The 16,017-nt window shown below is 54.2% G+C and overlaps 1 protein-coding gene across 1 annotated transcript; it reads left to right on the forward strand.

The window, feature by feature from the left end:
• The first annotated feature begins 4,688 nt into the window (after positions 1-4,688).
• Positions 4,689-15,817, forward strand: Tfap2c (transcription factor AP-2 gamma). Its single transcript, XM_045157361.1, has 7 exons — positions 4,689-4,964; positions 6,612-7,100; positions 7,195-7,246; positions 9,022-9,238; positions 9,814-9,932; positions 13,548-13,692; positions 15,345-15,817. The coding sequence occupies exons 1-7, from the start codon at positions 4,917-4,919 to the stop codon at positions 15,628-15,630; spliced, it is 1,356 nt and encodes a 451-aa protein (XP_045013296.1). The 5' UTR covers positions 4,689-4,916; the 3' UTR covers positions 15,631-15,817.
• The last annotated feature ends 200 nt before the right edge of the window (positions 15,818-16,017 follow it).

Below are 16,017 nucleotides of genomic sequence, written 5' to 3' on the forward strand. Positions count from 1 at the left end.
GTTGCTGTTTGGGCTGCAGCACAAGTTATGTGAAAACCCAGAAAGTGAAGAGCTTTTGATCCCTTTGGTTTGGCCTGGAGTGGAGTGGGCAACACCCGCAGGACAATCTCACTGGATCCCAGGCTGGCTGGAACTCACTAGGTAGTCCAGGCTGGCCCTCCTGCTTCCAGTTTCCTCAGCGCTGGGATATAGGCGTGGCCTACCCCGCCTGCTTGTTTCGGTGTTTACAGTCTACATTACCTGTTTGTGTCTTACTGGAGTCTTTTTTTGTTTTTCAAAACCTGTGTACTTTCCTCAGAGCAGACAGAATTGAAAACAAAAGTGCAAACGTAACTGGTCCAGGAAGACCCCGGTGCTCAGCCCCTTGAGAGTCTCTCAGGTATCTCCTAGTTACCTAGACCAGGGAAACTAGGAGGTTTTCCTAGATCAAATCACAATTTGAATTGAGGCAGTGAATTCACAGAAAAGCCAGTAGTTTGGTCCTTGAAGATTAAATTTTAAAAGTGGCCTTTGCTGGTAAGACGTACATTCATCTAGAACGTATTGGGGAAAGCGCAGTACTGTGTAAACATCCTTGAAACTAGGAAGACCCTTTCCACATGTCCAGTTCAGTGTCTGAAGGGAGGAGGAGGCCAGGGAGGAGGGAGGAGGCCTTCAGGTATGTCTTCCAATTCGCTGGGAATCTCACCCCCACCCCCTTCCCTTTTCCTTTAGCGAACTAACCGCTCCAAGCGTGAGTTTACGGCGCACGATTCGGGCCCGCGGGGAGCTCTTTCCTGCAGCCATCTCCTCTTTAAAAAAAAAAAAAAAAAAAAAAAAGCCAAAAAAGCCTCCCACAACCAAAGAAAAAAAAAAAAAGCCCTAGCTCACAGACCTTCGAAGAGCTGGCGAAATGAATCTGCAGTTCCTAAGGGTGAGAAGCGTCGTCTGGGTGGAGGGCACCGGCGGGGCGGCGGGCGAGGCGGGCGCGGAGACTCCAGCCCTGGACGGGCGCAAGGAGGCGAGTGCGCGCCGCCCAGCGCCTGGCCTCGGTGGGCCTCGTCCTCGCCTGGCGGCGACCAAGATAAGGGAAGGAAAGCCGCCAGGCTCTGCTGGCCTGGAGGTGTTTGGTGACCCAGGACGCCGGCCCAAGGCCTGCAGGTATAAGGGTCCCCCGCCTGCGCTCAGAGCGCTTAGGTCGCACGCAGACTGTCCCTGGGGTGCTCTGGAGAGGTGACAGGCACCCCGCCCGCGTCTGCCTTCCAGTGGCTAAGTGTCCGGGGCCGGAGGGGGTCCCCGGGGGCAAGGAAGGGGAGAAAGCAGGGCTTGTCTCCGGACGGGTCCTGAACAGCCGCTAAGAAAGGGGCAGTTTTGTGTCTTGGAGGTAGTCAAATAACTCGAAATTCCCCTAAGTTGCTCAGAAGCCGGGTAGGTGGTTCTCCAGGGAGAGATGACGCCGTCGATCTCCAGGTTGACCACGGTGGTGCAAGCAAGCCCGGGCTCCAGGCCATGGACCACAGTGGATGAGGCCTTGGGAAGCCCAAAGGACTTGAGCTCCTCTCCTTGCTTGGCCTGTTTGTTAAAAAAGAGTCGGGAGGGTGGGGGGTGGGGAGGAAGAGTTGAAGGAAGGCCCAGAAGATGTTTGATCCCCCGGCCTGGCTAGGGTGCAGAACGCCAGCGGTCCCTGGAGCTCAGTGGGGTGAGACCCGACGGCTATGTGTGGTGCAGTTGGCTGTTCGTTTTGCTGGGGTGTTTTCAAAATCAAGATTGTTAGTTTGGAGCGGCTGAGAATCGATGCGGGCGGAATCCCAGGGCGTGTGCCTAACTGGGCTTAGAAAGTTCGGGGGACTCCTTGAAACCCACGATGTGTCCGGCCGGTGCCCATGTGGCGATTGGTGAGTGGGGCGTGTTGTTTGGGGGTCCCTCTTCCCGTGTTTGCTACGGGCTCGGTTTCTCCGCCCAACCCAGCCCAGCCCTGACCGGCCGGTGGTTGCGGGTGAGGTCCCCTTTGCGAGCTCGCTCTGTCCCCAGGGGTAGGACGTCAGCGCGGCACGTGGCGCGGCGCTTGCGAAAGCGCTCGGGGTCCTCCACTGCACTGGGCGCCCCTTCCCTCTGGCCAGGGGAGGCGTCCCGGCTGGCGGCCACCCAGCTGTAGCTGCGGAGCTGCCTTCCCGGGCCTGGGGTGGTGGTGGGAGTGGCGGGGGCCTGGGGCCTGGGGGCCGGCTAGCCAGAAGCACCCTCCCGCGTCTCTTTGGAGATGGCCCACTCGGTGTGCTGCGTCTTTCGCCACCCCGAGTCTCCGCAGCGGACTGGGCGTGGGACCCGGGCTTCGGGAGTGTGATTGACTGCAGGCTCCCTAGGGGGCGGCAGAGCGGAGCCCCGGGCCGCCCTCCACCCCCACGTCCCGGCTTCCGCCGGGCCCAGAGCCTGGCTTCGGGTTTCGGCGCGCGGCCTCGGGGGATGCTGAGTGGGGACCTTCCCGCTGGCTCCGGGGCGCGGCCACGTCTTCTGGTGGGTGAGGCCGGGGTGGGGGCGGGGGTGGGGAACAGGTCTGTCTTGGGTGAAGGATCCTCGAGGTCCTCCCTCTGGGCTGAGAAGCCTGGCCCCAGGATAGGGACGCGTGCAGGGCAGGGTCCCCCAAGACGCAGTGGTCTGTGGGGACCACCTTCCTCATTAGGAGACGCCCTCTCTCCCAACGCCTGGTCTTTTGCCAAGTGGTTCCCAAGCCCCCGCTCGCCCCCCAGAGGTGACGCACAGACCCTGGCCCTCCAGCCGGTCAACCCCGGTCAGATCCGAACGCTCGTGGGCAAAAAGGACCCTTGCTTTTTCCCCCGGGAGGCTCAGGCAGGCGCCGCCGTGGGAAGGAGGGACCGCGAGGGGCCCAGACTGCCAGAGGTAACGTTGCTGGCACAGGCCAGGCGACTTTTGCAAGCTGCACTTCGGCTTTATGTTTTGGAGGAAAACCCGAGGTCGAAGGGGAGAACCCACCATCACGATCACGGGGGGCTATGGGGCCACGGAAGGAGGCGCCGCTGCTCCCTTCTCGCCAAAGCCCAGGACCCCCGTCGTTCCAGCGCTGGGCACTTGAGTGCCCGCTGTCTCCGGAACCAAGTGAACAGGTACCCCCTTTCTCTCACCTGCGAATTCCAGGGACCGGCTTCTACGGCTTTTTAAGCGCCAGGACCCCGTGTTTTGTAACCAAGGTGTCGGGTCTGCCTTTCTCGGCCACTCCAAAAATTCATTGCCCTTGGTTCTTAGCTCAAACCCTAAAAGACATCCTCGGGCCGAAAAGACCCAGTGTTTTTTGTTCGTGCAACTGGTTAGAAAATCATCTTGATTGTGGCTGTTGTCCAAGGCAAGGAAGGACAATTAGCTTGGATAGAATCTATTTTATTTTAGTTCTTACTTCACTTTAGGCCTGTCTGGGTCTAAAAGAAATGCTTACACAATCCTCCAGGAAGACGTGGAAGATGGTGGAAGCCATTATTCTGTGGTGGTGGGGGGGACAGGTCCACTCAGGTTCTGTTCGCTTTGCTACTGGGTACGAAGGATTGCAAGATAGGATTCGGAATCAGATGAAATAGTCCCCTCCTCCAATCCCCTCAGAATATTTAAATCCAGTCTCAGAAACCTGTTGGGAAGTCCCAGCAAAATTAGCCTTCCAGAATTAGCGACTTCCCACTTGCAATGAAACAATTACAATAATTGGGCAAATGAATTTCGTTTCTTTAAATTAAAAAAAAAATTAACAACGTTGCTTTCAACTTTGGGTGGCCAGTAGTGGGGAGGGGCGGGGAGAAAGGCCGCGTTCTGTGGGAGGGAAACTGTGGGATTGGTGCCCACCACTCCAAGGGTGGCCTCGCTGCGGTCTTCCTCCACTTCCCTGTGCCTCCTTAACCCACCATGTCCGTGGTGCTGGGGCGTTGTTGTGTTCTGCCCGGAGCTTTTTGATCCAGGGCGAGTTGAGGCTTCTGGGTGACTCGCTGCGGGGCCAGAGGCTCAGCGGGACGGGGCAAAGTGGCGGCGCTGGGGGGGAAATTGAGTCCCCTTCGGCCGCTGCAGGCCGCCAGAGGTGCGTCCTGGGGCAACAGCGGCGGCGCACCGCAGTTCCCACTTCTGGACAGGTAGAACAGGCTTTTGCCTCTTCGGAGCTCCGGACAGGCTCAGCATAAGGCCTTCCCTCATCCCACGGGTGGATTTGACAGAGTCGTGGAAGGAGGAGAGGGGGACATTCTGGCTGTTCTCAGACCACCTCCCCAGTCTTCTGTGTGCGCGGGGAGGGGGTGTTAGGGAGCCCCAGGTGTTAAGACTGACACTCGCCCGACAGCCCAGTCTGCATCCTCAGGTGATACCTTTTGGAGAATGGGGAAACATTTTTGAGGTTTCAAGTGGGGGATCCCCATTCCCAGCTCTTGTCAGTCTCAGGTGTGCAGCCGAGATTGAGAAAGGAAGGCGCGTCGGGGTGTCCAGGCTTGGCAGGTCTCCGGTCGTGGGCACGGGGAGGCCCCCGGACTCCCCTCGTCGTCCCCCGCGCCGTGGGATCAGGCGCGACGCCAGGCCAGGGTGCGGGGCGGAGCTAGGCTGGGACTGGCTGGGGGCCGCCCCGCCCGGCGCCGGGGCCTCCGCGCCAGCCCCCGGGGAGGAGTTATGATAATTTCCTTCTCATTAAGGCGCTCGGGTCCCCCGGCTATTGCTGGGACACACTGTGCGGGTGCGGCTTTACCGCTCCACGACAGCGGCTTCTGCTCACACCCGCGGCGGCAACATCTACGCCCACTGCCTCCGATGCGCATCCAGTGACCGGGACAGCGAGGCCCGCGCGCGGCGTGGGCGGCTGCAGACGCCTGGCCACCGTGACCCCGATTGTGGATTTACCGCTCGGGGGGTGGGGGGAGCCTGGATTTAACTGGAGACTGTTTTGGGGGACGACCGACGCCATGTTGTGGAAAATAACCGATAATGTCAAGTACGAAGAAGACTGCGAGGTGAGCTGGGGCGCGGGGGCGCAGCCCGCCACGCCCAGGACCGTCCGGCAGGCTTCGGGCCGCCGGGCCGAGGTCGGAGACCGGCGTGCAGAGCCCTAGCCTCTCGGCGGGATGCTGGCCGGTCCTCGGGACACCCCTCAGTCCCATTTCTCCGGGGCCCCTTCCCGAGTTGGGCCTTTTCCTAAAAGTGTCCAGCCCTCGGGGACCCAGGCCTAGGAAGAGGATGGCGGATCCCACTCTCAGCTCACCAGGCGGTTCCTACCGCGCCGACAGCCCTTCTTCCCGTTTTCTCGGAAGAGCGCCCAGTCTGCGGCTCTCAGACGTGGCTTTTTCTTGCGAAGTCACCGTCCCGAGGGTCCCGATGAGGCGCCCTGCCGGCGACACCATTGTGGAGTCTCCTCTGGGGCGGGCAGGTTACCTGCTCCGCTACCTCCTCGGGGAAGAAAGCAAAACAAAACAAACCAAAACGAAAACTGAAGCTTGGCTTTCAAGAGAAATGGGGGCTGGGGAGGATGAGTGTGTTGGGGGGGGGGGGCTGAGGCCGGATGGGGCCGTGCGCGCTCGCGAGTGCTCCAGCCTGTCGGACAGGTTGAGCTGGAGCTCCGGAGAGAGTAGGAGGAGGGAGGCGGCGAGCGGGAAGAGGAAGACGACGACGCGGGCGGGGAGGCGAGCGCCTGGCGACGGGAGCCTGGCCGCGAGGGCGCACGGTGCCCGCGGGACCTCCAGGGGACTGTTCGGGCCGGCGGTCGCGGGCGCTTCCGCCAGGGGGCGACCGTTCCATGCGCCTCCCGTCTTCCCCGCTACCCTTGTGACCCCTGGGACGGATCAAGGCACATCTTTTAGGAATTAATGTTGGACTGCCCCGGGGCAAGGGGACGTGCGCAGGCATGGTGCCCGGTTTTTTTTTTTCCAGGGTCTTTTCATTCCCTCTCCGCATGTGGATGTGTGAGAACTCTGGCCGTGGCCCGCCAGGGCCATCTCGTTGGTTAGGACGCCGTCGGCCGAGAGTTTGCTAACCGGGAGCGCAGCCCTTTCCGCGGCCAGCCCGCTCCCGGAGTCCCTGCGGCGGCGTAGACTGGCCGGGCCTTGGGAGTGTCATCGCCCGGAGGTCTTTACCCTAAGGGCGTGGGAGGGAAGATTCCTGGGGCGGGGAAGATGCTCACTTGGCGCTGTGCGCATTATCCGCGCCCTCCGCTTTCCTTTTGGCGCGCCGCTGCACCACGTGCGGGCGGACGAGCTAGCGCGCCCGGCCTGGAGTGAGCCGCAGTCCTGTCTGAGCTCCCGGCGGCACCGCCCCGGGTCCCTTCCAGGCCCATGGCCTGGGGTTCGGACTTGGCGAGGAACGCCTCGGGCATGGGAGCTCAGGTACCCTGGCCTCCGCCGCCGGGCTTGGAGGACTCGCCCCTCCACCCCCAAGGTCTCTTTCCTTTCCTGCGCGGACCTACAGTCAGTCGACAACGAAGTCCCCGGGGCGCATGGCCCTAGGGTACCATAGGAGCCCAGGGAGTGTGGTGGTGGGGGACGGGTCTGGGGTGGGGGTGGCCAGGGCTGGGCGCGCGGCTCCTTCTCGCCTGGCTGGGCCCGTTTCGAGGGAACAGGGTTTCGTACTAAGCGGGTCTCGTGCTTTTTTTTTCCCCCCTCCGCCAGGATCGCCACGACGCGGGCAGCAATGGGAACCCGCGCATCCCCCCGCACCTCTCCTCGGCCGGCCAGCACCTGTACAGCCCCGCGCCGCCCTTGTCGCACAGCGGGGTCGCCGAGTACCAGCCGCCGCCCTACTTCCCGCCGCCCTACCAGCAGCTGGCCTACTCGCAGTCGGCCGACCCTTACTCTCACCTGGGCGAAGCCTACGCCGCAGCCATCAACCCCCTGCACCAGCCCGCGCCCACCGGCAGCCAGCCGCAGGCCTGGCCGGGCCGCCAGAGCCAGGAAGGGGCGGCGGGCTTGCCCTCGCACCACGGGCGCCCGGCCGGCCTGCTGCCCCACCTGTCCGGGCTGGAGGGCAGCTCGGTGAGCGCGCGCCGGGAGGCCTACCGCCGCTCCGACCTGCTGCTGCCCCACGCGCACGCCCTCGACGCGGGCCTGGCCGAGAACCTGGGGCTGCACGACATGGCGCATCCCATGGAGGAGGTGCAGGTGAGCGCCGCTTCCCCTTGCCAGCGCCCTTCCTTCTCACCGTGCTCTCAAACTAAAAGGACGTTGTGCCTTTCTCTCCCCCCACCCCCGCCAGAATGTGGACGACCAGCACCTCCTTCTGCACGATCAGACTGTCATTCGTAAAGGTAAACGGTGACACTTCGTCCCCCCCCAGCCTGTGGGGCATTTCTTTGGATGGCCAACGTGGGAGTAGGGCGTCTTGTGGTTGTAGGGCCCCCGAGGGTGCGACGGGGAATCTGGGAGACTTGCACTGTGGGAGAAAAGAGATGTTTTTTCTTTTTTTCTTGACCTGACAGCTCTGCTAAGAACTCTCAGGATCTGTCACTTTAAATCTCCACGTTTACTTTTTCTCCATGACTCTTTGGGACAATGCGGCCGCCTGTCAGAGCGTCCAGAGGCTAGTTCTGCTCTGACCTACTGGCTGGAAGAAACAATTTTTCTGTAGTCCAGGCTAGCCTAGAACTCACTTTGTAACCTAGGCCGGCCTTGAACTCACTGGATCCTCCTGTCTTTCCCACCTCCGAGCGCTGAGATTACAGGCATGAGCCACCTCACCAGGCTCATACTGTGATTTCATGTGGGGGAGAAAGACCCTGCCAAATGGACCTTAGCTGAGTGGTTCAGTGACAGTTTTCATCCTTGATGGGATTTGATTTCTGATGTCACCTATATTAGGGGAGGGGTCCTTCATTGTGACATGTAAAATGAGTAGTGAGCTGTTTGACTAGCGAAGAGCCCTAACAAGGACGGCCCCTTGAGCATTTGAGGGAGTGAGGTGGGGATTGAGAAAATTGGATTCTGCGGAACAAGCGGCTCTTGACAACATTCAGTTACGTACTGTCAGGATTGCCGTCTGGCTGTCTTAGGTTTCCGAGGTAGGGTCTCACTCTAGCCCAGGCTGACCTGGAATTCACTGTGGTGTCTCAGGGTGACCTCGAACTCAACAGCAATCCTATCTCCTACCTGGGATCAAAGGCGTGTGTCACCACACCCAGCTTTGGCTGTTTTGAGAAGTGGAATAATCCCAAATTAAAGGTAGTTAAGGTGTAATGCTGCTTCAGTAGAGAGGAAGTAGTTGAGACTTAAAGGACGTCCTGGAAAGTAAACTAAATTTCTCAGTAAAGTCAAAATGAGCTAATTTGTATTTTTAATTAATTTATTTATTTGAGAGAAAGAGGCAGATAGGCAGAGAGAATGGGTGTGCCAGGGCCTCCAGCCACTGCAGATGAACTCCAGATATATGCTCCACCTTGTACATCTGGCTTATGTGGATACTGGGGAATTGAACCTGGGTACTTAGGCTTTGAAGGCAAGTGCCGTAACTACTAAGCCATCTCTCCAGCCGTAATTTGTATTTTTAAATTTACTGTGATTGAGTTACACTAAAGGTTTAAATGTGACCCGTGGGGTTTAGTTCGTTTATTGAGGGAATCATGTGTTTAATAGTGAAGGAATTTTCTGAAAGCAAGTATTTCCATAAAATATTCCTGGGTGACCAACAAGGGCTGGGGAGGCTCTCCTCGTTCTGGGATCTTGACTAACTTCCCAGGAAACCTGGGTGAATTTCAGGTTTGGATCTGGGAAGAGCGACTTTAAAAAAATCTATGGGGAGAGCTGGGCACACATGCCTTTAATCCCAGCACTTGGGAGGCTAAAATAGGAGAATTGCCCTGAGTTTAAGGCCACCCTGAGACTACATAGTGAACTCCAGGTCAGCCTGGGCTAGAGCAAGAACCCTACCTTAACAAAGTTAAAAACAAAACAAAACAAAAATCTACCTGGAATTTGAGATCCAGTGTGTGGAGTCTCTTCTCAGCTGAAAACTAATGTTAGCTTTGATTTGACATTTTCAAAAGGCCTGTGCTCAGATGTACACTCTCTTCCCCTCTTTCTCTCTCAGGACCCATCTCTATGACCAAGAACCCTCTGAGCCTCCCCTGTCAGAAGGAGCTGGTGGGAGCGGTGATGAACCCCAGCGAGGTCTTCTGTTCTGTCCCTGGAAGATTGTCTTTACTCAGCTCCACATCAAAATACAAAGTCACCGTGGCTGAGGTGCAGAGGCGATTGTCACCACCTGAATGCTTAAATGCCTCGCTCCTGGGCGGGGTTCTCAGAAGGTACATGGTGGGCTCCTAATGGGGCTCCATGGTTGTGTAGTTCAAGGTAGATGTGTTAAAGGGCCGGGAGGTATTTTTAACATTTATGTAACTTTTATATCTAACACTGCATTCTAATCAACTCAGAGTTTTTTAGTACGTATCTTCTCTTTTAGAAAGTGCCAAATGCATATGGAAGCGCTAACACAGCGCTAACCAATTATCATTTATTTGGTTAGGGTTTGATTTCTTGGATCCATCCATGCAGCATCTGTGTTGAAGGGGGGCTGCATGGGTTTTGTTCCCCAAGGGAGTTTTTTTGAGGGGTGGCTTGCTACAGCTATGTAAGCAAGAATTTATTCGCTAGAGTAACAACTTCAGTGTTCTGTGATTTTTTTTTTCTTTTTTTTAACAAGAAGGGGGTGGTGTTGCTAGGGGAGGTTTTTAGATTTTAAATTGTGTAGGTCACTAACAGACTCCTCCCATTTTTTTTAAATGTTTTGTTTCAGGTAGCTAGTGTTTAATGTACTTTAGGAAGGTAGAATTTTCAATTTTCAAAGTGTGTGTTTGAGAGTAGCCAGTTTTCTCTCACCCAGAGCAAAGTCAAAAAATGGAGGCCGGTCCTTGCGGGAGAAGTTGGATAAGATTGGGTTGAACCTTCCTGCCGGGAGACGGAAAGCTGCCCATGTCACCCTGCTGACGTCCCTTGTGGAAGGTCGGTGCTGAATTTCATTAATACATACTTTTGGCAAAGGAAATAGCTCTTTGAGGTTTGGCCATAAGTAAAGTGAGGTAGAGAACGGCCGTCACCATGAATTTCAGCAGGCTGTCACATTCACATATCTGATTGCTCAGATGTTCTGTTCCCATTTTCCCCAGAGCATCAGGGGTACAAAGAAATTGATATTCTGAACCCGAGAAATCATATGGATAAGGGTGGTAAAACTATAAAGTGAACTGGTTTTTTTTTGTTGTTGTTTGGTTTTTCGAGGTAGGGTCTCACTCTAGCTCAGGCTGACCTGGAAGTAACTGTAATCTCAGGGTGGCCTTGAACTCACAATGATCCTCCTACCTGTGCCTCCCAAGTGCTGGGATTAAAGGTGTGCGCCACTACGCCCGGCTGTGTGCTGATCATATAATGGATTACTTACGGGTGAGCAGAAAGACTGTTCTTGAAGTTTGTTTCTAGCTGAGGGATATCGGGGTCCTGGTCACTGCCCACAGTGGAACTAGCCCAGTTCATTCTTCTCTCAATGAAGGAAAACAAATGCGATCCTAGCCCAGCCTCTCTCCCCTGTCCAGGGATCCTACCCTGAGCCATCTCAGTTTTTTTGAATGGGAGACCCTTCCCCCAGCCTGGAAAGTAGCCAAGAATGCAGTAGAGCTTTTAAGCAGGGTGGGCGGGAGGGAAGTAAATAATTTTTAAAAACAGAGCAAGGAGCACATTGTTGATGCACCCAGGAAGGTGGGCTTGGACACCAAGCGTGGCCTCTTTGCTGTCCAAGGCACTGGCTCTGTTCTGGGCCGGAGGCTCCGAGAAGTGGGCTCTTTGGAGCAGAGTGGACTTTTGAGTACTTTAATAACCTGGCCTTAAGGTGTGACTGAGGTGTTGAAACAGATTTGGCCCAGTCCCTCTCTGCCTTTCCAGTATGCCTTTAGAAGTCAGGACAGGCCGCAAGGCTTGGCTAAGGACTGCTGTCCTGCGTGGGGTATTGGTGGTGGTGTTGGGGGTCCCTGGGTCCCAGGCTCCACCGGGCTTCCTTACCAGCCAGGCAGAGGAGGTTGTGTAAGAACACATGATTGAACAATTTAAAGTACGCCCAGATTTGGACTAACCTCACTGAGGGGGCAGGGGTCCCTCTCCGCCATCTGGGATTTTGGCGTGCTCTCCGTTCTTGTCCCCAAGGAGCCAGGAAGGGTGCAGATGCTGGGAGGTGACTCCACTGCCCTAGTAACTTGAACACAGGCTAAATGTTTCAGGTTCACAGTTGATACTCTTAATTGCTTATTCTCAGTTGGGAATCTTTTACCACCTCTTACTTCGTTTCTTATACTTGAGAATGAGCCTAGGCCCTTGAACACGCTAGGTAAATGATCAACCACTGAACTACACCCCCAGACCTCCCTGTTTTGAGGCAGGGTATGTGTGGCCCAGGATGGCCTTGAACTTGTGATCCTCCCTAATGCCACAGTTCCCCACTTCCTCTTTTTAAAATTTATTTTAGGGGCTGGAAGATGGTTCAGCAGTTAAAGGTGCTTGCTTAAAAGTTAGCCAGCTCAGGTTGGAGTCCACAATGCCTACAAAGGTCAGATACACAAAGTGGCACATGCATCTAGAGTTCATTTGCATTTGTTTATTGGGGGGGGGCACGCCAGCCTCTAGCCACTACAAACGAACTTGACGCATGTGCTAGCATGTGCATCTGGCTTAAGTGGGTGTTAGGAAACTGAACCTAGGGCCTTAGACTTTGCAGACAAGCAAGCGCCTTAACCACTAAGCCACCTCTCCAGCTAGGCCTTGAACTGATTCTTTACTTTCCAGAGTACTGGAATTGGGATTACAGGCATTGGTAATCCCCAGCTTCCCCCCGACACACCTTTTTTTTTTTTTTTTTTTCCTTTTTTTGAGTGCTTCATGTCCTGAGATAGCCTCAAACTTGCTTATGTAGCTTAGCCTGGGCTTGAGCCTCTACCTCCCAAATGGTAGGATTACGGATGTGAGGTACCTTACCCAGCTCTCTTTTCTTTCTTGTTTTTTTTAAAATGTATTTGCAAGCAGAGAGAGAGAGAGAAGAGAGCCAGAGAGAATGGATGCACCAGGGCTTCTCGCCACTGCAGACAAACGCGTGGCCACCCTCTGCTTTTCTTTTCTTTCTTCTTTTTTTTTTTTTGTTATTTCAGGCTGACCTGGAACTCTATGTAGTCTCAGGGTGTCCTCTGACACAGGACAATCCTACCTGTGCCTCTGGTGAGTGTTGGGATTAAAGGTGTGTACCACCACGCCCGGCACCAAACACTTTTTATTTGTAGATGTTGCCAATCTTTATCTAAAAGTGTATTGTCAGCAGTCTATATCTAAATAGAAAATGGAACCCCTCCCTCCCCCCATGGAGGATTAATAACCACATTAGGGCTGGAGAGGTGGCTCAGTGGTTAAGGTGCTTGCTTGCCTACAAAGCCTAAGGACCCGGTTTGATTACCCAGTAACCATGTAAAGCCAGATGCACAAGGTGGCGCATGCATTTGGGGTTCATTTGCAGTGGCTGGAGGCCCTGGCACCCATTCTCATTCTCTCTATCTGCCTCTTTGACTGTCTCAGTCTTTCTCAAATAAATACATTTTTTAAAGTTAAAAAAAAAATCACTTTAAAAATTCATTTGAGGGGCTGGAGAGATGGCTGAGTGGTTAAGGCACTTGTCCATAAAGTCTAACAACCTGAGTTCAGTTCCTCAGTACCCACATAAAGCCAGATGCACAAAGTGGCTCACGTGTTTGGAGTTTGTTTGCAGTGGCTAGAGCCATGGCGTGCCCTCTCTTTCCCTCTCTGCTTGAAAGTAAATGAAAATATTAAAAAAAAAAAACTCATTTGAAAGCCAGGCATAGTGGCACACGTCTTTAATCCCAGCACTTGGGAGGCAGAGGTAGGAGGATCGCTGAGAATTCGAGGCCACCCTGAGACTCCATAGTGAATTCCAGATCAGCCCGAGCTAGAGTGAGACCCTCCCTCGAAAAACAAGACAAGACAAGACAGAAAGAGAGAGAGAGAGAGAGAGAGAAAGAAAGTCAAAAAACAAGTAATGTTGGGCTGGAGAGATGGCTTAGCGGTTAAGCGCTTGCCTGTGAAGCCTAACGACCCTGGTTCGAGGCTCGGTTCCCTAGGTCCCACGTTAGCCAGATGCACAAGGGGGCGCACGCGTCTGGAGTTCGTTTGCAGAGGCTGGAAGCCCTGGCGCGCCCATTCTCTCTCTCTCCCTCTATCTGTCTTTCTCTCTGTGTCTGTCGCTCTCAAATAAGTAAATAAAAAATGAACAAAAAATATTTTAAAAAAACACAAAAAAAACAAGTAATGTAGGCACTGGGGCATGCGCAAAGCCCTGGGTTCCACCCTCACCGCTGCATAAAACTGCACATGGCACCTGCCTGTAACCCCAGGACTCCTGAGGTGGGTGCAAGATGGTCAGACATTCCAGCTCATCCTTGGCTACATAGTACTGTTTCCCCTCCTGAGGTAATAACACACTCAGTAGTAGGTAGTGTTATAAAAGAGGGGAAAGACACCTTGCTGATGGCGACCTTCATGAAGTAGAGCCTGACCCTTGTCCTGTTGCAGGTGAAGCCGTCCACTTGGCCCGGGACTTTGCGTACGTTTGTGAAGCTGAGTTTCCTAGTAAAGCGGTGGCTGAGTATTTAACAAGACCTCACCTGGGGGGACGCAACGAGATGGCCACCAGGAAGAGCATGCTGCTGGCGGCACAGTGAGTATCGTGCCCGCGCCCACCCGCACGGACCCTGAGGCCGCAAGTCAGAAGGGCCCTGTAGCCTGCGTCTGTCCGGACTCGACGCAGCGATTACTCAGTGCTCTTTGGGTGTTGGAGTGCGGAGGGGACAGCCAAGTCAGCTCATGACGGTTCAACCGGATACTGCTTCCTTTTCACTTGTTGTAAAGAGAAACTATGTCTTCTCTCTCCCGATAACAAAATTTAAAAAAACAAAAGGAAGGGAGACTGGTGCTGGAGAGAGGGCTCAGCAAACCCTGCCTTGCCCAGTTTGATTCTCCAGTGACCACATAAAGCCACATGCACAAAGTGACACAGGCAACTGGAGTTCATTTGCAGTGGCACGAGGCCCTGGTGTGCCCGTTCTTTCTATTTTTTTTTTCTCTTCACTGATTAGAAGTAGTCAGGTCAGGGGCTGGACAGGAGGCTTAGGAGTTAAGGCACTTGCCTGCAAAGCCAAAGGATCCAGGTTCAGTTCCCAAGGACCCATATCAGCCAGATGCACAAGATATGCCATGTATGCATCTGGAGTTCATTTGCAGCAGCTGGAGGTCCTGGGGTACCTTTTTTTTTTCTCTCTCAAATACAAATAATATTTTTAAAAAATTGGAGGCTGGTGGGATTGCTTAGTGGTTAAGGCATTTGCCTGCAAAGCCAAAGAACCCTGGTTCAATTCCCCAGGAGCCACATTAGCCAGATGCACAAGGGGCGCAGGTGTCTGGCATTTGTTTGCAGTGGCTGGAGGCCCTGGCTGGCCCATTCTGTCTCTCCCCTTCTTCCTCTGTGAAATAAACAAATAATTAACAATAAAATCTTTTTTAAAAATCTTTTTAAAGTAGTCAGGTCAGGTGATGAGGCAAGAGCTCTGTGGCTCCTGTGAGTCAGGTCATGTGGAATTCACTGAGTTTCTAATAGATAAGATTTATTTATTGGAACCAGTTTTTTTACAAATAAACTGTCCAGAGCCTCCACATGTCCTGGTGACCTTGACCAGTTGACTGGGGTTAATCCAGTTATCTGTTGTTGAATTGCAGGAAGTAAGACGGCTCAGGACCTGATACATAACAGTTGCTAAGTACAGTCATTGGCTGTTGCTTTAGGTCATTAGGTAAAACTTATCTTATCAGTCAGGGGTTGGAGGGATGACTTAGTGGTTAAGGCACTTGTCTGCAAAGCCAAAGGACCCAGGTTCAGTTCCCCAGGTCCCACGTTAGCCAGATGCACAAGGGGGCGCACGTGTCTGGAGATCATTTGCAGTGGCTAGAGGCCCTGGCGTGCCTATTCTCTCCTTCTTTCTCTGTCTAATTAATTAATTAATTAATTAAAAAATTATCAATCAGGCCGGGCGTGGTGGCGCACGCCTTTAATCCCAGCACTCGGGAGGCAGAGGTAGGAGGATCGCCATGAGTTCGAGGCCACCCTGAGACTCCATAGTGAATTCCAGGTCAGCCTGTTTAGAGTGAGTCCCTATCTTGAAAAAAAATGAAAAAGAAAAACAAAACAAAAAATTATCAATCAACCAGGTTTAGGTCTTCCTAGGGGTGGTGGAACAATGTCCAGGGGGAATTTGTTCTCCTATTTACCTGTGAAGCCACAGGTGAGACTCACCAGCCGCCCGACTGTCTTCACAGGCAAGTGTGTAAGGAATTCACAGACCTCCTCCACCAGGACCGCACGCCCAACGGGAACAGCAGGCCCGCCCCGGTCCTGGAGACGAACATTCAGAACTGCTTGTCCCACTTCAGCCTGATCACACACGGCTTTGGCAGCCAGGCCATCTGCGCCGCCGTGTCTGCCATGCAGAATTACATCAAGGAAGCCCTGGTCACCGTGGACAAGTCCTACATGAACCCCGGGGACCAGAGCCCGGCCGATTCCAACAAGACCCTGGAGAAAATGGAGAAGCACAGAAAGTGATGGGGTGGGGGGGCGACCAAGGGTCGAGGGTCTGAAGGGAGAGGACTGACCCCTTCCAGGGCAGCCTGGGAAGCTCTCCGTCTGCCACAAGGCCACCTCACGCTGTCAGAAGGGCCACCGCCCTCCGGATCTGTCCCGATTCCTCGTGGCCTCTGGAGCACACATGCTTGACTTTGGACACACCATCCCAAGGAGACAAGTACTGGGGTTTTGCTCTTTTTTTTTTTTTTAATTTTAAACTCATTAAGCGTTTAATTTTTGGAACTGCGCCCCCCCCCCTTCATTCTTTCTTTGAATGTGGTGCTACGAGTTTTAGAACCTTCTCAATGAACTCCCTGGGCGAACGAGAAACCACACTTTAGCTATGTTGATGTGTCAAAGTATGAC

The sequence above is a fragment of the Jaculus jaculus genome, chromosome 8 (assembly GCF_020740685.1).
Source record: "Jaculus jaculus isolate mJacJac1 chromosome 8, mJacJac1.mat.Y.cur, whole genome shotgun sequence".
Classification (NCBI taxonomy): domain Eukaryota; kingdom Metazoa; phylum Chordata; class Mammalia; order Rodentia; family Dipodidae; genus Jaculus; species Jaculus jaculus.

Excerpts from the sequence above, each read along its gene's own strand:
- Tfap2c (XM_045157361.1), top strand. The coding sequence starts at position 4,917 with ATGTTGTGGAAAATAACCGATAATGTCAAGTACGAAGAAGACTGCGAG. Across the intron at positions 7,247-9,021 it reads TCAGACTGTCATTCGTAAAG|GACCCATCTCTATGACCAAG; the intron begins GTAAACGGTGAC and ends TTTCTCTCTCAG. Across the intron at positions 9,239-9,813 it reads CTGGGCGGGGTTCTCAGAAG|AGCAAAGTCAAAAAATGGAG; the intron begins GTACATGGTGGG and ends TCTCTCACCCAG.